The sequence below is a fragment of the Papio anubis genome, chromosome 1, assembly GCF_008728515.1.
Source record: "Papio anubis isolate 15944 chromosome 1, Panubis1.0, whole genome shotgun sequence".
In the NCBI taxonomy this organism is placed as follows: Eukaryota; Metazoa; Chordata; class Mammalia; order Primates; family Cercopithecidae; genus Papio; species Papio anubis.
Window position 1 is genome coordinate 107864651 of NC_044976.1, and position 24294 is coordinate 107888944.

General features: G+C 46.7%; 1 protein-coding gene across 1 annotated transcript; it reads left to right on the forward strand.

Moving 5' to 3' along the window:
- Positions 1-7679: 7679 nt before the first annotated feature.
- Positions 7680-23380, forward strand: SYPL2 (synaptophysin like 2). The gene is made up of 6 exons (XM_003892325.3): positions 7680-8095; positions 8259-8333; positions 16834-16958; positions 18026-18227; positions 19071-19262; positions 20631-23380. The coding sequence occupies exons 1-6, from the start codon at positions 8042-8044 to the stop codon at positions 20793-20795; spliced, it is 813 nt and encodes a 270-aa protein (XP_003892374.1). The 5' UTR covers positions 7680-8041; the 3' UTR covers positions 20796-23380.
- The last annotated feature ends 914 nt before the right edge of the window (positions 23381-24294 follow it).

Genomic DNA, 24294 nt, shown 5'->3' on the forward strand with positions numbered 1-24294 from the left:
TAAAAAATGTTTGAAATCCATGCACAGTATTTTCATAATGCACATTGTCAGTGAACTTTTTTAAGACTTACGTATAAATTTATCAAAACATGTATATGATCAATATGCTTCAAACAGAAAAATACTGATGAAAGAAATTAAAGACCTAAATAAATGGAGAGGTATATTGTGTTCATGCTTTGGAAGGCTAAATGTAGTAATGATGTCAATTTTGCCTAAATTGATCGATAGATTTAATGCAACTCCAACAAAATCCCAGCAGAAGTTTTAAATTTTTAAAGTTGATACATAATAGATGTTCATATTTTCAGGGTACATGTGATACTTTGATACAGTCATATAATGTGTAATGATCAAATCAGGATAATTGAGATATCCATCGCCTTAAACATTTATCTTTTCTTCATGCTGGGAACATTAAAATTATTCTCTAGATATTTTGAAATATGTAACAGATTATTGTTTATAAAGTCACCTTACTGCTTTATAGAACACTAGGTATTATTTCTTCTACCTAACTGTATTTTTTGCATCTATTACTCCACCTCTCTTCATCCCTTCCTGCCTTTCTGCTTCCTGGCCTCTGGTAACTACCAGTCTACTCTCTCTCTCTCTCTCTGACATGGAGTCTTGTGTCGTCCAGGCTGGAAGGGGTGGCGTGATCTCAGCTCACTGCAACTTCTGCCTTCTGGGTTCAAGCAATTCTTGTGCCTCAGCCTCCCGAGTAGCTGGGATTACATGCATGTACCAACATGCCCGGCTAGTTTTTGTATTTTTAGCAGAGACAGGGTTTCACCATGTTACCTAAGCTGTCTCGAACTCCTAGCTTCAAGTGATCTGCCTGCCTTGGCCTCCCAAAGTGCTGGGACTACAGGCATGAGTCACTGCCTGGCCTAGCAGACTACTCTTTATCTTCATGAGATCCATGAAGCTACTCCGAAAACTGTTTGGTAGTTTTTTGGTTTTTTTTTTTCTTTTTTTAGCTCCCATATATGAGTGAGAACAGCCAGCAAAATTTTTCATGTAGACAAGCTGATCCTAAAATTTATTTTGAAAGGCAAAGGAACTAGAATAGCTGAAACAATTTTGAGGAACAAAATGGAGAAGTCTTATTATTCTATTTTAACATTAATGATAAAATTACAGTATTCAATACAGTGTGGTATTGGCAAAGGTACAAACAGCTAAGTTAACGGAAGAGAACAGAGTCCAGAATTAGATTTACGCTAATATGGTCAGTTGATTTTTTTTTTCCCCCACAAAAGTGCAAAAGCAATTCAATGGCAAGAGAACAGTCTTCAAAAAATGGTGGGGGACAATTGGACATTCATATCTAAAATATTTTTTATTTGTTATTATTTTTTGGAGACAGAATCTCTCTCCGTCACCCAGGCTGGAGTGCATTGGTGCAATCTTGGCTTACTGCAACCTCCGCTCCCCAGGTTCAAGTGATTCTCCTGCCTCAGTCTCCCGAGTAGCTGGGACTACAAGCATGTGCCACCACGCCCGGCTAATTTTTGTATTTTTAGTAGAGAGGGTTCACCATGCTGGCCAGGCTGGTTTCGAACTCCTGACCTCAAGTGATCTGCCCACCTTGGCCTTGCAAAGTGCTGGGATTATAGGCATGAGCCACCAATCCTGGTCATAAAACCTTTTTTTAAAAACCCCGACCTAGGCCGGGTGCCGTGGCTAACGCCTGTAGTCCCAACACTTTGGGAGGCCAAGGCAGTCAGATTACCTAAAACCAGGAGTTCCAGACCAGACTGGCTAACATGGTGAAACCCGTCTCTACTAAAAATACAAAAGTTAGCTGGGTGTGGTGGCGGGCACCTGTAATCCCAGCTACTCAGGGAGGCTGAGACAGAAGAATCGCCTGAGCCCGGGAAACAGAGTTTGCAATGAGTCAAAATTGCACCACTGCATTCTAGCCTGGGCGACAGAGCAAGACTCTGTCAAAAACAAAAACAAAACAACACCCTGACGTAGTCCCAGCTACTCAGGAAGCTGAGGCAAAAGCAGCAATTGAGTCCAGGAGTTAAAAGTCCATTGAGTCCAGGAGTTCAAGTCCAGCCTGGGTAACACAGAGAGACCTCCCATCTCTTAAAAAACAAAAATTGAGAAAAATTTTGACCTAAATCTCATACCTTATACAAAAAAACCCCAAAAAACAAAAAATTCATCTAAATACAAAACATAAAATTATAAACATATAAACATTTAGGAATCAATTTTTTGTTGTTGTTGTTGTTGATACGGAGCCTCACTCTGTCACCAGGCTGGAGTGTAGTGGTGCTGTGTCCGAAATGTATTCCTTCCGGTGAGTTCTTGGTCTCCCTGACTTCAAGAATGAAGACCCTCACGGTGAGTGTTTACAGTTCTTGAAGATGGTATGTCCTGAGTCTGTTCCTTCTGATGTTCAGATGTGCCTTTAGTTTCTTCCTTCTGGTGGGTTCCTGGTCTCGCTGACTTCAGGAGTGAAGTTGCAGACCTTCGCAGTGAGTGTCACAATTCTTAAAGGTGGCGCATCCGGAGTTGTTTGCTCCTCCCCGTGGGTTCGAGGTCTCACTGACTTCACAGTCCCTGGCGGTGAGTGTTATACCTCATAAGGTAGTGTGAACTCAAACACCCAGCAGCAGCAAGATTTACCGTGAATACAAAAGAACAAAGCCTCCACAGCGTGTAAGCCTACTCCATCAGGTTACCACTGCTGGCTGTGGTGGGGGGGAGGGGGGAACAGCTTTTATTCCCTTATTTGGCCCTGCCCACATCTTGCTGATTGGTTCATTTTACAGAGCGCTGATTGGTCCATTTTACTGAGTGCTGATTGGTGTGTTTTTACAGAGTGCTGATTGGTGCATTTACAATCCTTTAGCTAGACACAGAGTGCTGATTGGTGCATTTACAATCCTTTAGCTGGACACAAAAGTTCTCCAAGTCCCCAACTGACCCAGAAGCCCAGCTGGCTTCACCTTTCAGTGTGATCAGGGCTCACTGCAACCTCCACCTCCCAGGTTCAAGTGATTCTCCTGCCTCAGCCTCCTGAGTAGCTGGGACTACAGGTGCTCACTACCTTGCCCAACTAATTTTTGTACTTTTAGTAGAGATGGGGTTTCATCATGTTGGCCAGGATGGTCTTGATCTCTTGACCTTGTGATCCACCTGCCTCGGCCTCCCAAGGGTAAAGAGTTTTTTAGACAGGATGCCAAAAGCATGATCTGTCAACATAAAAATTGGTAAATTAGAATTCACCAAATGACAGTGTTAGGAGAATTAATAGACACTATAGACTGGGAGGAAATATTTGCAAATCACATATCCAACAAAGGACTCGCATCCAGAATATAAAAAGAATTCTCAAAATTCAATAGTAAGAAACAACTCACATTAAAAATAGGCTAAAGATTTGAACAGACACTTCACCAAAGAAAATGAGTGAGAATTAGCTAGGTGTGGTGGCACATGCATGTAATCCCAGCTACTCAGGTGTCTGAGGCACGAGAATCACTAGAATCTGTGAGGTGGAGGTTGCCGTGAGCCGAGATTGCAGTACTGCACTCCAGCCTGGGCGACAGGGCGAGACTCTGTCTCCAAAAAATAACGTAAAATAAAATAAACTCTGTGTGTGTGTGTGTGTGTGTGTGTGTGTGTGTGTGTGTGTGTGACAAATAAGCACAGTAAAGATGTTTAACATTATCAGTCACTGGGGAAATGCATATTAAAACCACAATGAGGTATCATGACATACCTTTTAGCATGGCCAAAAACAAAGTAAAACTAAACTGATAATACCAAGTTATGGAGAAGATGCAAAACAATGGAGTACATTGTTGGTGAAAAACAATGCAATGCAAAATGCTATAGCCACTCTGGAAAAAAGTTTGGTAGTTTCATATAAAGTTAAACATACATTTACACATAACCTAGAAATTCCATTTCTGGATGTTTACCCTAGAAATAAAAAACACATCCACACAAAAACCTATATAAGAATGTTTATAGCAGTTCTACTCATTACAGCCAAAAAAAGAAAAAAAAAAAAAAGGAAACAACCTAAATGTACTTCTGCAGGTGAATGGATAAGCAAACTGTGATGGATCATATTTCCTGTGAGTGAGTACTACTCAGCAACAAAAAGGAGCAAACCACAAGCCACAGTACGGATGAATCTCAGAAACGTTATGCTGAGTAAGAGAAGCCAGACACAAACGACTATATACTGTAAATTCTATTTATCTGAAATTCTAGAAAAAACAACTGATTTATAATGACTGAAAGCAGATCAAGTGGTTGCCTACAGATTGATTGCAAAAGGGCAGGAAGGGGCTCTTGTGAATGGTTGAAATGTTCTATATCTTGGTCGTGGTGGTGATTATATGGGTGTATACATTTGTCAAAGCTCAAAGTTGAAAATGTACACATCTTATGACTGAGGTGGCTCACTTTTAGGTATAGAGCAATGTTTATCAAGCTGCTGGTAGAGTCCTGCTATTAGTGAATCATCAAGTTAATTCCAGTGTGTCTACCTAGAGAGGTATTTATCCTGGAACTAATGAAGCTGAAGCTTCAGCCTCCCACCCTTACAAAACATTTTCCAAGCCCTGGTTACTAATTTTGTATTCAAAATTGTGTGTTTTTTCTTTTTCTTTTCTTTTTCTTTTCTTCTTTTTTTTTTTTTTTAGACAGAGTCTCCCTCTGTCTCACAGGCTGGAGTGCAGTGCACTGTCTTGGCTCACTGCAACCTCTGCCTCCTGGGTTCAAGCAATTCTCCTGCCTTCAGAGTAGCTGGGATTACAGGTGTTCACCACCATGCCCGACTGATTTTTTAGACGGGGTTGCACGACGTTGGCCAGCCTGGTCTTGAACTCCTGGCCTCAAGCAATCCACCTGTCTCAGCCTCCCAAAGTGCTGGGATTACAGGCATGAGACACTGTGCCTGGGCAAAATTTTGTACTCTTTCTCAATGGGGCCCTCAAATCGTATTAACTTTAGGCTCCACAAAACCTGGATCTGCCTCCGGGTAACCAGAATTTTTTTTAATGAAGTGGAATAGAAAATATGAGGATGTTTTGCAAAACTTTATTCCAGTTTATGTAATGGGTCAGGTTGTAAAATTTTATTTCTTACCAGGGTTTGTGGTTTAGTGCATGTGCGTGCACACACACGCACACACACACAAAGTTGGAAATTCAGTGCTATGTAGAAATCTATGTACATGTGCACAAGGAGGTCTGTACAAATTTAGTGCAGCGCTGTTTGTAAGAGAAATCTTTGGAAACAACCTAAATGCCCATCAGTATGAGAATAAATAGACTGCAGTATGCCTATGTATGTAGTAGAATTCTATATAGTTAAAAGGAATGAACTAAAGCTACATGCATCAGGCTAGATGACTCTCATAAACACAATATTAAGTAAAAAAGTGAGTTGAAGAAGGTTACCTAAAGCATGATACCATTTAGATAAAGTTTAAAGCAATTTGAAAAACAATACTATGTCTGATGAGTTTCTAGGTATTGCTCCTAGATATAGTTATATACATAGAAAAAGTAGTAAATCATGCATGAGACTGACAAAAAAAACAAATTCAGGATTGGATAATGAATATTTCTGGGGAGGAAGGAGGGAGGGAATGACATGAGGTGATACACAGGGCTTCAATTTTATGCATTTTTTTTCTTTTTCAAAGAATAGGTTTAAGGATAATAATGGATTTGAGGCAAAAAAAGAGTTAAAGATTAACAAGGCTGGTTGATGCGCAAGTGGATTTTTGTTGTGTATTCTGATTCTTTTCTGATTGTGTTGTATTCTGTATGCATATTGTTGAAGACATTGGTAATATGTATGTTTTTGTGTTTGTGTAGTGTGGCATTCACACACATCACACTATTTAATTTTTATGACGGCCTCGTGAAGTGAGTGCAACATAAATTATTATCCCTATTCCATAGAACAGGAACCCAAGATGGCAGAACAATTTAAAAGGCGGAGGGACCGGGCTAAGCTGTTCCTTGCTTAGTCTAGATTTGCATGGAAATCCACTGGAGAAGTTTCCCTCAAGTCCATGTGGCCTGATCCAGCCCGAGCTGACTTCCTCATCTCTTCTCTCTCTAAATCCCAAGGCTTTGGGAAGGCACTTACTCAACGGGGAAACAACTTGTATGCATAACAGCCAAATGTTTGTTCAAAAAGCATTCATTCTGACATGCGGGGTGGAGCAGTGGGGGGGACCCGCAAGAATGACTTGGATGAGATGGATACCTATTTACTAGCCAATGCAGAGGAATTTGTCCTTGGACAAATCACTTAACCTTTTACTACTTATATTTATGCTCTAGTAAACCGAGTGTAGAATATTCTCGACTGCTCACCCCTGACGAATGCTTTTCGAAAGTTAGAGACCGAGTTACAGTCATCAAAATGCAACAACGTCAGCCCCTCCTCTCCCCTTCCCTTCCCTTCCCGTTCTTTTTCTTTCTTGCTCTTTCTTTCTTCTGTCTCTCTCTCCTTCTGTCTGTCTTTTCTCATTTTTCTTTTTTTCTTTTGTTTTTTGACACAGTTTTGCTCTGTTGCCCAGGCTGGAGTGCAATGGCGCAATCTTGGCTCACTGCAACCTCCGCCTCCCGGGTTCAAGTAATTCTCATGCCTCACCCTCCCAAATAGCTACAAGTACAGGCGCGTGCCACCACGGCCCCGGCTAATTTTTGTATTTTTAGTAGAGACAGGGTTTGACCATGTTGGCCAGGTTGGTCTCGAACTCCTGGCTTCTTTTGATCCACCCGCCTCCGCCTCCGCCTCCCAAAGTGCTGGGATTACAGGCTTGAGCCACCGCGCCCGACCAGACGTCAACTTTTCAGTACCTTTCAATATGTTCTTTGCACCCCATTCCTCAAAGGCCTTTTTTCACTCTCATTTAAATGGTAATGACCATTTTAAAGGAGATTAAGTTTATACTTGATAAGATTAATAACTTTTTTTTTTTTTTTTTTTTTTTTTGAGACAGAGTCTCAGACTGTTGCCAGGTCTGGAATGTAGTGGCGCGATCTCAGCTCACTGCAACCTCCACCTCCCGGATTCAAGCTATTTTCCTGCCTCAGCCTCCTGAGTAGCTGGGATCATAGGCGCACACCACCACACCTGGCTAATTTTTTGTATTTTTAGTAGAGACGAGGTTTCACTATGTTGGCCAGACTGGTCTGGAACTCCTGACCTCGTAATCTTCCGGCCTCGGCCTCCCAAAGGGCTGGGATTACAGGCATGAGCCACCGCGCCCGGCCAATAATTTTTAAATCGCTAACATACAAATGTCTTTTGTTGATTAAAAAAAAAAAAATCAAAACGATACCTAGCTGGACAGGATTAAAAATCAGCAGCTTACATTCTATCGCCCTTTTGTCGGTACTGACGGTATGTTAACCGTGAGACTTAGAACCTTGTTTCACAGCCCTGATCGTGCCTCATGAGAGTCTTTTACATTCTGGGTATTCTGGTATGGAAGAAGAGAAAATCCGGCGCAATCCAGGAAAATAGAGAAGGATAAACCTGGAGCCCGTGCGTTCAGGCGCGCCCAGCTAGGTTTTCCGACGGCCGCGGTGTCTCGGTGGGGACCGGTCCCGGAGGCTTCGGCAAGGACCCGGAGCCCCCCCGCCGCAGAACTAACCACGGAGGCCGCAGGTCCCTTTAAGGTGCCCGGCAAGCGGAGAAAGGGAGCAGAGGGGGCGGGAGGAGGGTTCGGGAGCGCACGCCACGTGACTCGGCGGCCAAGTTCGCTGCGAGTTTGACAGAAGTTTGAATCGGACTCGGGGGCTTTCTGCTGCCGGCGGGGCACTGCATCGGCCACAGCCTCGGAGAACACGAACAGCAGCGCCCCTGCGACCCAGCCAGCCAGTCAGCCTGGACTCCGGCCCACCGACGGCCGCTCGCGCTCCGGCCCCGCTCGCCTGCTCTGCCCCCGACCCGCAGCTCCCCGCTCCCCCGCAGTGTCCACCGCCTCCCGGCCAGGGAGCCAAGCCCCCACGCCGCGCCCTGCGCCCGCCGCGCCAGCATGTCCTCGACCGAGAGCGCCGGCCGCACGGCTGACAAGTCGCCGCGCCAGCAGGTAGTCCCTGCGCGCCTCGGACTCTCTCACCCGCCCCTCTCCACCTAGATGTCGGGCTGGACCCTTATCCCACCCCTGGACCGCGTGTGAGTGGGGCAAGGGGACCAGCGCCTTCCCAGGGCTCCCCACCGCCCTGATCCCCCGGCCGGCTGTGTCTCCGCAGGTGGACCGCCTGCTCGTGGGGCTGCGCTGGCGGCGGCTGGAGGAGCCGCTGGGCTTCATCAAAGTTCTCCAGTGGGTGAGTCGCTGCCCCGGCCCCGGGCTATTTCGGGAGCCTGGGCTGTGACGCTGACCCGAAGCAATGGAGCCAGGGTGGGGGCTGGGGAGGTGCTGCGGCCCGGCCACGGCGGAAGGGTGGGGGGCGGCGACAGGTGGGCGGGGGAGGGGCGGGCTGGGGCTGCTTCTCCGGACTTGGTGGCAGGAGGGTGAAGAGCGAGGCATGCGGAGTCCCGGATTCGGTCCTTCTATGTGCAAGGAGCCTTTGCCCAGGGCGCTCACATTTCACCCGGGCGAGAGGACCCGGGTGTAACCTTTCCAGAACTCTGATCCTGCACATACCACTCCTTGGTGACGGGAGGAGGGAGAAGGACGAGGGGGACGAGGTCCGCTCTTCACCAAGAGGGAAGCCGTGGAGGGCAAAGGAGGGAAGGAAGCAGGCGATGGAAACCATCCTGCCCCCAAAACCACCAGGGACTGGGTGATCCTGCAGGTACTGGGCTCAAGGGACAGGCTCTCGGCTGGCCGTTCCCTGTTGAATTCGCTGGAGTAATCTGAGTTCCTGTAAATAAGTGAGGGAGTGGATGAATGAATGAACGGAGCTTATGGCTCTATGATTAAACAAAAGAAAAAAATAAGACAGAATTAAAAATCACAGCATGGCTAAAATGTGGCATGTAGAATAAGATGGAACACTGATCTGAGAAGCTGGGGCCCTGGGATCCAGACCTAGACCGGCCTTTTCCAGCTATGTCACCTTGGGCAATTCATTTCTCTGGACTTCAATTTCCAACACTAGTCAGATGTTGATCAGAACCTTCCTAGGGTCTCCTTATGCTCTAAATAGGTTGGTGTGCTAGAATATGGCCCTATGTTAGACTTACTCTGTGACCTTGAAAAAGTCACTTGCTCAGGTCCTCAGTTTCCCCTGTTATAGTCTAGTGGAAATACTATCTTGCTTCACTAGGCCAGTGCCCAAGGCCTCCTGGGTATAGATTAGGAATGTGGACAGGTGCAGTCACTTTCTCAAATCATAAAGACTTGTAGGGGGCATTTAGTGCACTATTGCAGAAGAGATTTTAAGTTAGACAATCCACATACCAAATGGTGTGTGAATAACTTAATTAATGTGCTCTCAGTACAGAATTCAGCTAGGGAATAAGTTACCATTAATACTGAGGAGGATTGAGTTCTACAGGGCTTTGGAGACAAGAATTAGCACTGTGACACCAATTCTTAAATCATGGTTTGCATGAGAATAATCAAATCTGGAACCCAGGGGCAAGAGTGCACTTGGGATTATCGGGCCAGCCTGGGAGCTCCCAAGTGCAAACTCTGGGACCTGGTGGGGACTTTCCACCTTTCTTACTGCCGCAAGTGTGGTTGGACCAATTGCTGATTGAGCTCTTTTGCCTTTGGCCCCTTCCCTGTTCTGATCCACCACTCAAGTGCCAGAGGGAGCCATTTAAGAATGGTATTAAGGCGCTGAGAGACTGGCATCCAGAACTGGAAGAACCATTATAAGCAATCCAGAGGAGTGGAACCTGAAATGTTAGAGAACAATTTTACCATTCAATTAGGCAAATGGATCCAACAGAATTTGAGACAGACTGTCAAAGGATAAGGGAGACAATGAGGGAGACCATGGACTCCTTTCCCTTGGAGGGATTCTGAAAAGTTTCCTTCTTCAATCCTGCCATCCTTCCCTTCACCCAGCACCCCAAATACCCACAACATTTCTGTAAAGGCTGTACAAAGCAAAGCCTAGGGAAACGATCCAGTCTTGAGGTCAGCATCAACGCCCTAGGAATTGAGATCTGATAGACTTTTATGATCTTCAAGTACTTAGAAAGGGAGTTGTGCAAAACAGAGACCCTTTTCTCTCAGAATGCTAAAGCCTGGGCCCTGAGCTAGACTCTGAATTCCGACTTCATTCACAGGGTAGCATCACAAAGAAACGTGCTTTGCTTTTATTGCCATCCCAGGTAGCCTGAATTCAGGGCGCCAGTTTCACTTGCTTTGAAGCTCTGCAGATGAGGTAACATAAAAAGTACACAGGCACCAGCACCAGAAATGACAGTGGAAATGTTATTTGAGTTTTTCACTTATTTCCTGTTTGGAGGGATCAAATGCTCCTGAGTGGAGAAGGAAAAAAGAAAACACAAAGCTTGCAGTTATTGTAATGGTAATTGAGAATTTTGGTGTCATTATTACCAAAAAACAGATTTTACTGGAATCTTTGTGAAAAGAAAGTAATGTTATTCTTTTATTTGTTAGGAGCTTATCTTAGAGTGTTTTTTTTCAATTGAGAAATCGATTAATCTCACCTCAATTCCAATTCTGGAGTCTCACTAAGTCTATACTAAGCTAGCAAAAATAACCTGGACATAGACCAATTATTGGAGAACTCATTTTTTTAAAAAAAGAAAAGGACATCAAATCATGGGAGTTCAAGATAAAAAAGAAAAGGAAATAAGTATCTTTTTTTTTTTTCTTTTAAAGAAAAAGACATACTTAGGGAGGTTGAGGTGGGACGATTGCTTGAGCCCAGGAGTTTGACACAAGCCTGGGCAATAAGGGGAGATCTCATTTCTACAAAAAAATAAAATCAGCTGGGTGTGATGACACATGTTTGTGGTCCCAGCTCCTTGGGAGGCTGAGGCTGGAGGATCATTGAGCCCAGGAGGTAGAGGCTGCAGTGAGCTGTGCACTCCAGCCTGGATGACAGAACTAGACCTTGTCTCAAAAAAAAAAGAAAGAAAGGAAAGAAAGAAAAAGAAAGAAAGAGAGAAAAGGAAAGAAAGAAAAAGAAAAGAAAAGAAAAGAAAGAGAATGAGACAGATTTTTGAGGTCAGATAGGCTTTGGTTTAAATTGAGTCTCCTCTGCTTTCTTGTTTTCTAGCTCTGGAACCTGGAGTAAGTAAATACCAAATCTTTTTTTTTTTTTTTTTTTTTTAGACAGGCTCTAAGATAGAGACTAAGATAGAGACTGGCTCTGTCACCGAGGCTGGAGTGCAGTGGTAAGAACACATCTCACTGCAGTCTCAACTTTCCAAGCTCAGGCAATCCTCCCACCTCAGCCTCTCAAGTATCTGGGACCCAAGGCACATGCCACCATGCCCAGCTAAGTTGTAAAACATTTTTGTAAAAATCGGGTCTCACTATGCTGCTCCACCTGGCTTTGAGTTCCTGGGCTCAGGCGATATTCCCACCTCGGCCTCCAAAAGTGCTGAGATTACAGACATGAGCCACCTCACCTAAACAAAACAAAACAAAAAACAATGAGATAAGTGTGGGAGTAGGACCTGAGGAGAGAATTTGTCTTCCTTGTGCTGTGAGCTAACTGGTGATGTTAGTGTCCTCAGGACTGTCACAGGATTATCACCAGTGAGCATGTCAGTACCAAAGGGGAGCCTCATCCTTAAACTGGAAAGGTTATTCTGACATCGTGGCAAAAGAGATGCAGAAGGAGGAGGCGGAGGGCAGAAAATGACCAGCGCTGTCCCACCAATGGAGGTACAAGAGGAGAAAGGCTGGTTGGCACCAGAATGCTAGAATTCCCCCTTGTCTCAGGGCCTCTACTTCTCCTTGGCTGCTCTTTATAACCAGTTTGCTCATCTCAGGGCCTTGTGCTTGGTGACAGGGGTGGTTTCAGTTCTTTCCCTCTCTTCTCTGTGTCTCAGTCACTTGGCACAGTTAGGGAAGAAAGCAAACCTGAAGTGGAAAGATGGAGGATTAGGAGACATGGAGGGGGTTGGGAGAAGGTGTCTTTCTGAGCTTCTGCACCCCAAGGCACAGAGCTACTCTTTCCCTCCTTTTAATCCTCAACACACATGGTAGAGATCTCTTCTTTAGCCTTAACAACTCTGGGATGCAGTGTTTGTTTTTATTATTTTTGTTTGTTTGTTTTAATATGACACTCCTTTCTTGATGTGAATTCTCAAGAGCAGGATCTAGGTCTTATTCGTCTTCTCATCTTCAGCACCTGGCACAAGGTAGATGCTCAATCAGTGTTGAGTTAATGAGCAAATGAAATGGAAAGAGCACTGGGCAGGGAATCAGGAGATGTGAATTCTAAGCCTGGCTTTCACATCAACTAAATGTGACTTTGGGAAAGTGACTTAATCTTTTGGGGCTTCACCTCTGTGAAATAAGATGATTGGGCATGAGCATCTTTGAGGTCCCTTTTGTTCTGCTGCTCTGTGAACCTGTGATTCCCCTCAGATGTTCTCATTTTGCTCTGGTACCATCCGACTGTACAGTGTTCAGATTTAAACATATATTTTGGTAAATAAAAAATTATCATGTAAGATCCCTGACTTGAAAAGAATCAGAATACAATAAATACTGAAGTTATTGTGGGTGTATTTTGCCCTCTGAAGAATCTGAAAGCAGGATTCAGGATTGTCAGAACCTCGGGACTGTCATTTAGACATAGCAGAACTTTTGGTAATAATGGAAAACTTTTAGAATCTGTGCTCTCTGAGACAGTACCTGCTAGCCACATGAGGCTATTAGCACTTGAAATGTGCCTAGTGTGACTGAACTGAATGTTTTTTTTTTTTTGGTATTTTAGTAGAGACGGCATTTTGCCATGTTGGCCAGGCTGGTCTCGAACTCCTGACCTCAAGTGATTCACCTGCCTTGGCCTCCTAAAGTGCTGAGATTACAGGCATGAGCCCCCACACCTGGCCTGAATTTTTTTGTTGTTGTTGGATCCAGTCTCACTCTGTCACCCAGGCTGTAGTGCAGTGGCATGATCATAGCTCATTGCAGCCTTGAACCCCTGGGCTCAAATGATCCACACACTTCAGCAGCTGGGACCACAGGCATGTACCACCATGCCCAACTTTTTTTTTTTTTTTGGTAGAGATGGAGTCTTGCTATGATACCCAGGCTGGTCTTGAACTCCTGGCCTCAAGTGATCCTCCCACCTTGCTTCCCAAAGTGTTGGGATTACAGGTATGAGACACTGCACCTGGCTTGAATTTTTAATTTAATTTAATTTTGATTAACTTAAATAATCAAGCTTGGCTAGTGGCTACTGTTCTGGATAGTGCAGCTCTAGAGTGTGAGTCCATGAGGGCAGAGATTTTGATTTTCTTTTTCTTTTTTTGAGATAGGGTCTCGCTCTGTCACACAGTCTGGTGTCCAGTGGTGCGATCATGTAGCTTTGACCTCCTGGGCTCAAGAGATCTTCCCACATCAGCCTCCAGAGTAGCTGGGACCACAGATGTGCACCACCACACCTGGCTAATTTTTTTTGGCTAAATAAAAAGTTGGTTAATCTCAAACTCCTGGGCTCAAGTGATCCTCCCACCTCAGCCTCCGAGAGTGCTGGGATTACAGGCATGAACCACCATGCTTGGCCTTTTTTCTTTTTTGTTCACTACTAGATAATAATGCCTAGAACCGTGCATAGTAGACACTGTACATGCTAGGCATAGTACATGCTCTTAAATTTTATCTTTCTGTAGATGCTCAGGAGTGCCTTTCAGGAGAGTGCTGATGAAGAGAAGTCTCCATAACTGACCATTCACTGCCCCCAAGTTTTGAGTACCTACTTTCTCTTTACGATTTTTTTTTTTTTTTTTGAAATGGGATCTTGTTCTGTTGCCCAGCCTGGAGTGCAGTGGCATGATCATAGCTCACTGCAGCCTTGAACTCTTGGGCTCAAGTGATTCCTCCACATCAGTCTCCTGAGTAGCTGGGACTATTAGCAGGCACCACCATGCCTGGCTAATTTTTTGTTTGTAGTTTCTGTAGGCCAGGGTCTTGCTATGTTGCCTATACGTTGCTGGTCTCAAATTCCTGGGCTCAAGCCATTCTCCTGCTTGGCCTCCCAAACTGCTGGGACTACAGCTGTGAGCCACCAGGCCCGGCCCCTGCTTTCTTAAGGAACTTATAAGGAGCCATTCACTGACTAACTGCCAATAGGTAAAAATATTTCCAACTGTGCTGCCCTTCCTAGAATGTGACACCCTAATCATGTCCAGTACTGGGCACCAGAAGCTAAGAGGTATAAAGAAACTTCTAAGAGGAATCAGATACCCACAGAACTGACAAAAGGTTAGATAATTCCTACGAGGAAGAGCTAGAGAAGTTCCACTATTACAATGGTGAGGCCACTTTGAGTAAGTAAAGGGTAATGATGCAGAGGCTTTGAGCGACTCTTCTCTACCTCTGTGAAGAAGGTGGGCAGACAGGGCCCTACTGCAGTCTCCATCATTTAATTCAGGAGAGGTTATTTAGGCATTGGAGGGAGGTTTTACTGTCTTCTTTCCCAGATATCTTTAACATGGAGACAATTCTCATTTGTCTGGAATAAACTTCCTGAAAACAGAGAGGTGCCCATTATGACCTTTGGAGAGAGGTCAGTGGCTCCAGCATGGAGATCTGCAAGGCCAGGCACTGCAAGCCGGGGGCAGTGGTACTGGACACCTCCCAGGGGCAGAGCACAGCTGTTGGCAAGCCCAGCCAAGAGTACACTGACAACGTTACTCTCAGAGAGAGAGAGTTCTGGGACTGGAAAGGGCCTCTAGATTATCTACTCCAAACCCCTCCATTTAAGATGAGGAAACAGGTCGGGCACAATGGCTCACGCCTGTAATCACAGCACTTTGGGAAGCCGAGGCAGGTGGATCATGAGGTCAGGAGATCGAGACCATCCTGGCTAACATAGTGAAACTCCATCCCTACTAAAAAAATACAAAAAATTAGCTGGGCGTGGTGGCAGGCGCCTGTAGTCCCAGCTACTTGGGAGGCTGAGGCAGGAGAATGGCGTGAACCCAGGAGGTAGAGCTTGCAGTGAGCCGAGATCGCGTCAGCCTGGGCAATGGAGCAAGACTGTCTAAAAAAAAAAAAAAAAAAGATGAGGAAACAGACTCAGAGAGCAGAGTGACTTATCAGAGCTCACCTGGCTAATTAGTGACAGGACCAGGTCTGGAACCTAGGTTTCCATACTCCTAGTTCAGTTCTTCTTTCACTCCATAATGCTAACAAGCATTAGCAAAATAAAATGCATATAGCTTCTATTCTAGACTCTGGATGCTGGGCTGACATATCGATCAGCTGTCTTCCAAGTGTTTAATGTCCAAGACACTGAGTCTCAAAGAAACATATAGAAAGTGAACAATTAAGAGAATAAGCTCATTGCTTAACAAGAGCGTGATATTGGGTACAAGTCAAAGGTAAGTGCACAGGAAACCTAGTCTGAGCAGATGATGTGGAGGACAAGACATTTCAATTTCTCGCCTTCTTTTCTTTTCTTTTCTTTTTTTTGGAGTGGGGGGCAGGGGGAAGAAGGTCTCACTCAGTCGCCCAGGCTGGAGTGCAGTGGCACGATCTCGGCTTGCCCCGATCTCCACCTCCCGGGTTCAAGTGATTCTCCTGCCTCAGCCGCCCAAGTAGCTGGGATTACAGGCATGCGACACTCTACCGCCAGGCTGATTTTTGTATTTATAGTAGATACGAGGTTTCACCATGTTGGCCAGGCTGGTCTCAAACTCCTGACCTCAAATGATTCACCCGCCTCAGCCTCCCATAGTGCTGGGATTACAGGTGTAAGCCACCGCACCTGGCTTCTCACCTCCTTTTCTAACCAAAGTGTGTTTCCCAGAAAGAAATTGGAAAATCACAGGACGAGGAAATTTTATTTCCCTCGAGAGAGAAGGTGTAGTAAAATGTGAGGAAAGGTAGAGAAGAAAACCATTCGAGTGACCTGAGGCACCTCTGGATCTTAACACTGAGAAATAGCAGCATCAACAGATGACAAAGGGAAACACCAGTGGGGAAACGGTGGAGACTGATAAGGCAAGTGGAGGGTACTTTTCTCTGGGCTTGAGCCAAGATTGTCACATTGGCCCAGCCAGCGCTATTGCTAGAAGGCCATGTGCCTTTTGGGGAAGAGGAATTAGGCTGTCAGTACTATGGGACAGCAGTATGGCCCATCTGGGGTGGCTTGGTAGAAGCCGGCCCCTCCAGCTATACCTCCACCAAGGCAGGAAGCCACTGGAAGTTAGCAACTAGGAAACAAGATTAGATGACTAGTTCAAAGGAGAAATGAAAAGCATTCTAGGCATGTCTGATCTAGGTTGATGCAGGGGAGTCTTTCTGAGTGTGTCTCTCCCTTGGGAAGGAAATTCAAGTCTATCTGTAAGCTAGAAGTTTCCTAAAGCCTGAATTGCAGAGGTTTTGTGTTAGTCATCTTAACGAGGCTACCTGTGGTCCCCAAGTCATGCCCAATGGAGAGATCTGGCAACTGTCCATTTCCTGCCTCTTCATCTCCCTCGCAGACACCATTCAGTCAACATTATTCATTTGGCTATTTGGTCCAGCAGCCTGAGGCTGGAAGACAAATGGAAGCCATGGGTTTCTGCCTAGGCAGTACTTGATTAAAGGGTATCCTCACTGTCCCCCACTCCCGCACTTAATGTCGGCATCTGTGGGGAGTCGCGGTTAGTTGTTGATTTTGGCCAGTTGAGGCCTTCTGACTCTCAAAGAGGTTTCACTCTCTCTCTCAGCTCTTTGCTATTTTTGCCTTCGGGTCCTGTGGCTCCTACAGTGGGGAGACAGGAGCAATGGTTCGCTGCAACAACGAAGCCAAGGACGTGAGCTCCATCATCGTTGCATTCGGCTATCCCTTCAGGTGAGCAAGAATTGGTTCTAACCCAGCACATTGTCTCTCACTTGATTGGCAGGACCTGCTTGGTCTCTTCCTCCTCCAGAAACCTAAAAACCATTCGTTGTGTGCCACTCCAGATTCAAATAGAATGATAAGACTTAGATCCCTTCTGCTCTTTAGCAATTTCAGACACACTGACCAGAGCAAAACGTAAGGGAAACACAGATTGATCACTGTTATAGTAATGTTCCAGTCCATGGACAACCCATGGCAGGTCACACCAGCTCATACAGAAAGAGCCACTGCAGTTTGGGATGGAGGCTTACAGGAACCTTGTCAAGGTGAACAGGTGTCTCTGACCCTCAGCAGCCTCCTCTCTGCCTTGAAAGTAGGGAAGCTTATTAGTACTTACATCCTAAAGAGTTGATGTGGGATCCTCAGCCAGTACCACCAGGATACAAGTGGGCACACCTTGACAGGGAGGTAGAAGTGAACTCTTCTCTGGGTATTTGGGAGCTAAGGAAGTAGGGGGAGCTCAAATGTCCAGAGGAGAATGGGAATGGGGCTCACCTTTTCAGAAATTTCTAGTATCAGCACCCAAGTTATATTAACTGTCTCATATATAATTGGCTGTGTTTTTCTCTTTAATTTGTCCACTGCCTCATTGGAAAGCCCAATAAAGCCCAAAAATGGGTGATTCCAATCTTATCTTGGCCACTCTGGGCCTGCACTTTCCAGAGGCAGAGTGAAGCTGATCTGCCTAGTGGTTTGGCTACCAGAAATAGAAGAACTACATACATTGCAGTTGTGACCTAAAGGGCCCTGGAGACACTTGGGAATACATGGTCACCATGTCTGGGCAGGGTAGATGAGTGGGATGGGGGGCAGCTGAGAGGAAGGTAGAGTTTTACTGGAAATTTTGGGGAAGTTCTCATTTTGACTGCAAGGTTCCTTCCAGAAACTTTCCTCCCTACATGACCCCTTTGTTGGCTCTGTAAGAGTTCCCTGCTGAGAACTAGCACAGGACTACTTCTGGGCCAGGGAGAGAGAGGATTGCTTGAGCTCAGGATGGCCTCCCCTGCCACCTGCAGGTTGCACCGGATCCAATACGAGATGCCCCTCTGTGATGAAGAGTCCAGCTCCAAGACCATGCACCTCATGGGGGACTTCTCTGCACCTGCAGAGTTCTTCGTGACCCTTGGCATCTTTTCCTTCTTCTATACTATGGCTGCCCTAGTTATCTACCTGCGCTTCCACAACCTCTACACAGAGAACAAACGCTTCCCACTGGTGGTGAGTCAGCACAGGCCAGAAGGAATGGGGTGGAGAAACTGAGATGTTTGTGAGGGGGCTGAGGTCAGAACTGGAGCAGAGGACAAACATAGCGGCTTCCACCCCCATGGTGGAACCTCTGCCTCCATCAACCTCCCGTTGTTTGCTCCTGTTCACAGGAGGCACAATAGCACCATACACAAGCAGGCTCTGGAGTTAAGACTGCCTGGGTTCAGATCCCAGCATGGTCCCTTACTTGCTGTGTGATCTTGGACAAGTTAAATAACCTCTCTAAATTACAGTTTCCTTAACTATAAAATGGGGATAAAATAATAACTGCCTCATAGTTTTGTGTGTATGTGAAAAAATGAGAATGTATGTATTTAGTACATAGTTAGTCTCAATAAGCATTAGTGATTATTAATATTATTCCTCTTTACTCTCTTCCTATCCCAGGGCATGCAAGGTGGAAGGGGTGCCTTAAGGGACCCCATTTGCCTCCTGCGGTCTACCACTTGTAGCTGAGCAATGGTGATCAAAGGAAAAGCTGGGAGGGAAGAGTGGGGAGTTTAGGCTCCACTTGGGATGAGTGGGTTTTGAGGTGAGGCTGACCAACAGATGCCTTGGTACATTGTAGCCAGATCTTAGATGTGAGGGCATTAGCAGGGGCAGCCTGAGTGGCAGGACTCCTTTGGGGGCAGTGAACAGATACCTCAGGACCACCTGGGTTCTAGGTGTTGGGTAGGATGGGAAGAGGCAGCTGTCCTGGTACCCGGGGATTGCCAGCATCATGGCAAGAGGAAAAGAAGCAAGGGAATAATGAGGGCTTTCTGAGTGTATTTCCTATCCCTCTGCTCCTCCCAGGACTTCTGTGTGACTGTCTCCTTCACCTTCTTCTGGCTGGTAGCTGCAGCTGCCTGGGGCAAGGGCCTGACTGATGTCAAGGGGGCCACACGACCATCCAGCCTGACAGCAGCCATGTCCGTGTGCCATGGAGAGGAAGCAGTGTGCAGTGCCGGGGCCACGCCCTCCATGGGCCTGGCTAACATCTCCGTGGTGAGACCTGTGGCCACTGCGGGAAGCACCACCAGCCCTGCTGCCCAGGCCTGTCCCAGCTAGCAGGTCCTGAAAGGAAAGAGAGGGTGTCCAAGAGCTGGTGTCCCCTGCATCTGGAGCTGGTGCCCTCACTGTGCTTCATGCTGGCTGCTCGCTCCTGGCTGACCCTGAGAGGACATTTTGGGATGAGGGGAACCCGAGAGCCACTTAGCCTTCTGTTCTTTCCTCCTTCCGCACTCTGCCTCCATCCAATTCCCTTCTCGTGTCCCCACCTCTAGGCATACTCTCTGTGATGTCTCCCCTCCTCCTGCCTGTTCTACACAATGTGTGTGAGCACATAAAGGGGAGCCTGGGGCTGTGGCTGAGCTTGAAGCTGGGAGGAGACCCAGCATGAGTGGGAAGGGGCTTACTGTCACTCAGCCCTCAGCCTGGAAAGGGGCTTTGGAGCAGTGGTGGATCAGCTGGATGCATATAGATTTGGCCATCCCAGTTGTTAGAATGTTGAAATATGTCCATATCCATTGGTAAAGAGCTGAGGTCTTGAGCTTCTCAAATGCTGCCCGTCATCCCAGCCACCTCAGCCTTGCTCTGAAAATGGACTTGTTCCCACAGCTGAAATGTTTAATGGCTGGCAGACCAGGAACACACTTCTGGAACTTGCTGGAACCCTGCTGAAGGTTCTCCCCACCCAAATTTTGTTGTAAAAATGTTCACAGATACAACAAATTTGAAAAAATTTTACAGTGAACACCCACACACTCACCACCTAGACTATGCCATTAACTTTTTACTAGACTTGCTTTATCACATATTTATTCACTTCTTCATCCATCAATCCATCTTGTTTTTAGTGCATTTCAAAGATTTAAGACATCAGGACACTTCCCTCTAAGTGCTTCCTGCTGTGAGGTTTTAAAAATATTTTGAATAACTATTTGAATATAGCCCTGGCTGGGTGCCTGATCATAGGGAAGGAGCACCTTGGACAGCTCCTGCCACACCTACCTGGCAGAAGGTGCTCCAAACAGGGCCTCACGTGTGCTGTGGGAGGCACCACAGGGCTGACTCTTGGCTCCTTGCTACGCTTTGCACAATGCTCCTCTAAAGGGCCAGATTCTGCTAGTGACCAAGCTACATCTTGGGTGCATGCTGTGGACAGAATTAGACACTTTCACCTGGGATTCCCTAAATAGGTGATGGGCCTGAGCCCTGCCTCTATACCAAGCTCTCTGTCTTAATTTAGTCTTTTTGGCCCTCTGTGCTTCTTCCCTGCACAACCCCCCACCCCCACTGCAATAGGAACTCCCCCTCCCTGTTCCCACAATGACCCCCTGACTATTCTCACAAATTCCCTTGATGTCTTTGCAGCTCTTCGGCTTTATCAACTTCTTCCTGTGGGCCGGGAACTGTTGGTTTGTGTTCAAGGAGACCCCGTGGCATGGACAGGGCCAGGGCCAGGGCCAGGACCAGGACCAGGGCCAGGGTCCCAGCCAGGAGAGTGCAGCTGAGCAGGGAGCAGTGGAGAAACAGTAAGCAGCCCCCGACCTGGCTACTCCCGAACTGGACAGCACCTCTTCAACCACCTCCGGCTTCCAGGACCTTTCTCTTCCTCCTCCTCCAATTCCCCTCCCCCATCATTCTGGTCTTTGAGCTTTGAGACGATCGGCAGGCATCAGCTGTTGGAAACCTGGGCAGCCCTCCCAGTGGCTTCCTATCCTCCTCCTTGCTGGAGCCATGAATGGCAGGAGCTCAGTGCTTCTTGTCCAGTGCCTGGACCCAGGCATCTTACTTCGGGTGTTACTTGTACCCTTACAGTCTCTGAGAACCAGCTTCTGCTGCAGGTGAGGGTTGGGGGCAGGAAACCAGTGCCCTGAGACTGGTTCCTAGCAGCCACCTTTCTGTCAACCTGTCCAGCTTCAACAATGTTAGGGGGAAGGGAAATCAGCTAGTAGCCTTCCCTTGTGGTCCCTTGTGTGGAAGCCCCAACAGTGGTTTGATGACCCCTCCTCAGTGGCTGCCATCTAGTCCCTGTGTCTGATGTCCAGTCAGTCCACAACTCAGTGTGCCTTCCACTGTCTTCTCTGGCCTCTGCCTGCCCACAGAGTCCACCACGTGTGAACCAGAGAGGTCCACCAGCCTAGAAAACAGCCCTTCAGAGGGTCCTGATGAGGCCTGGACTCAGCTGGGAGCAGGATAAATTTCAACTGAGTTGCAGATTCAAGAAAGTAAAGCCAGTAAACTTGCCGGCAGAATCAACTTCTATCCCCTCAATCCTCCCACCCACCAGGCTGGGGCACTTTCCACCAACACTCTAAACTCTGCTTTAGAAATGCCCTGTCTTCTTCCCTGTCCACCTTCTTGGTCTCACACTTGGGACTCAAAAATGTGGAGTCTAGGACCTGCCCCCTAATCCCCTTACTTCGCTGTCCATCTCCCTTCCCCAGCCTTGTGCATCTGAGGCATTTGAGATCCTTTTTGAAGTCTGTCCAGCCCTTCCTTTTATTCCTGTGGGGCCAGATAAGGGCTTAGGAAGGGCCAAAGGACCATCATGAGGCTAAGTTGCCCCAGAGCCCCAGGATGGATGGGCCCATTTTTTCCTTATTCCCTGCTCAGTTTTCCCCCTGCTCCTTCTCTAGTCCTTCTTTCATATTTCTCCTTCTCATCTTGAAAACAGGATGTTCCCACTCCCCTTGCCCTCCCATTTCTCCCCTGTGTCCTTATTTCTCCGTCTCTATCCCCTCCCAAGTCCAGGGCAGGCCGATGCTATTGGTGCTTCTTCACTTTGGGACCCAGTTCCATATTTGTCTTTAGTGTATATCCTCTTCATGATACCTCCTTCAGTCCCTCTCTGGGCCCCAAGGCTGAGAATCAGTGCTAACTGGGTAAGGATCACTTGCTTTCCACCCAGCTCAATCTGCCCTGGCCATAGGGCTTCCCAGGGAAGGAAGAAGAGGGAAGAACCCAACCACTTTCCAGTCCAGTGCCAATTGGCCCACCAAGCATCCCAAAGGTGACTGTGCCCTGTGCCAATCTCTCCTCAGGACTGAGTCAACCCCCTTCAACCTCCTCCCTCTCTAAACACCATCCATAGTAACATGTGCATTACTGGGGTACCTAGGAGTCAGGACTTTTGACTTCAGGCCAGTCATTTTCTCCTGATGGGGAAAAGGTAAGATTTACATCCCCAAAGGCTCGAGTCCCTCAGTGAAAGAATTAGTTTTTGTTTGTTTGTTTAAGATTTTGGGGAAGAGATCTGAGGAGGAAAGAAAGGAGATGGGGTGAGAGGGTTTCTAAGTCGGAAACTCTCTCCGTCATGAGCTGTCCCCAGGTTACTCAAGGACAAGGGGGGACAGTTTTGCCTACAGCTCCAGAGACACCGAGAACAAAGGGGCGACCTTCATTTTTCTCCAAGCTGGCCTCTGTGGGGGTCTGTGAGCAGCTTCTACTGGATCTTTGTTTGGATTCTGTGTCTGTATTTATAATTTATTTGAAATGTGCTGGGTAGTATTCTCATTTGGGGGCTGAAGTTAGCAACTGGGCCTTCAGCTAGGGAAAGCAGTTGCGGGCAGGGGGTAGGGGGAGATTATATTCACTCCTGCCAAGGACTCCCAGCCCAGAACTCTCTTTAGAGCAAGGAAGGCTCGTTCTCTTTCTTCTCAGGGGGCTCTCTTGTTCTCTGTCAGGAGAGCCTTGATTTAGGCTATGGCCTCACTCTCCATGGCCACCCTAAGAGGAAAGGCTACTTCACCTCATTACCTCCGGAGGGCTGGGCGGGGCCAAGTGCCTCATCGGACTCATGTTCTCTCCAACCAGAGCTGGCATCGCTGCTTTGCAAAGTGGGGCCTGAGGTAGAAGAAGGTGTCTGGTTTCTCCAGCTGCTGTAGGAGGCTAATGGGCAGGGCACTTGCCCTTTGTCCCACTAGATTCTAACCCAGCGCCAGGGTGCCCACCTAGGACCTTTCCTGGACATGAGTTTCCATCACTCTCACGGCCATCAGTCTCCTACTTCTGGGATTGCAGATCAGGGGTGGGGGGAGAATGTTGCATGTTGTTTTCCGGTGCTTGTTATTATACATTTGAATAAACAGTGCTGCAAGTACTTGCCATGAAGGATCTGAGACTGGAGTCCTTCTGGGGATTTATTTTTTCTTCCTCTCCCTTGCTTCAAGTTCTTGGTCAAATATCAGGACTTTCACCAAGGTGCTTTCCACTCTGTACCCCAAGCAACAAAGTCATACTCTGTTGCTTGGGGTGCAGAGAGGAGAGCAGTTATTTCTAGCAGGCTCTCGTCTAGTGACATCTCCTCTTTTGGTGGCACCCAATTAGACCAAAGTAACTGGGACTCATTAGCAATTCTGGAGCAAACTCAAAAGGTGAGAGATAGTGGCTTCCACAAAGCTGTTTCCATTTGCTCTCCTACCATCTGTGACCCAAACACGCTTCCTGTCAGGAGTTAAGGGCCATATGCTTCGCTTTCTTAACTATCAGCTTCTTGTTGAACAAACTTGTACCTCTATCCCCCTTCAGAGAGTCACACACTACATTTACATCCCCTAGAAAAATACACTTGGGTACAACTGAACATTTAATTTTTAGCAGATTCCTGGATGCCCTAGGGATCATCTGTGGGTCTCAGGTTGAGATTCCCTGCCCTCAGAGATTATTCTTGAAGTTCTTATACCTTCCCTGGATGAAAAGAAGAAAATCTAAGGTCTTGCTCCCAAACTTGTTTTTCCCTTAGCCAAAGGGTCAAGAGTAGGGGGTGAGGTGTGAGACGTTGAGGAGAAAAAAGGATTAGTATTTCTTTTTTAATGTGATGGGCGGTTGGGAGGCAGACTTTTGTCTCTTGATTGTGTGAGGGTGGGAAGAAATGTTATCAGCTGAGAAGATGAAATAAATGGATGATTAAGGTACTTTCCAGACCTTAGCAAGGAAGATGACAGCTCTGATGAGAAATCTCCCTATGCCGAGGCTTCAGAAGCAGCCCTTCCAGCAGAGAAAATATTCATTAGAAAAAGAAGGCAAAGTGATG

Coding starts and splice junctions, on each gene's coding strand:
- SYPL2 (XM_003892325.3), top strand. CDS start 8,042: ATGTCCTCGACCGAGAGCGCCGGCCGCACGGCTGACAAGTCGCCGCGC. Junction 8,096..8,258: donor ACAAGTCGCCGCGCCAGCAG/GTAGTCCCTGCG, acceptor GTGTCTCCGCAG/GTGGACCGCCTGCTCGTGGG. Junction 19,263..20,630: donor GCCTGGCTAACATCTCCGTG/GTGAGACCTGTG, acceptor ATGTCTTTGCAG/CTCTTCGGCTTTATCAACTT.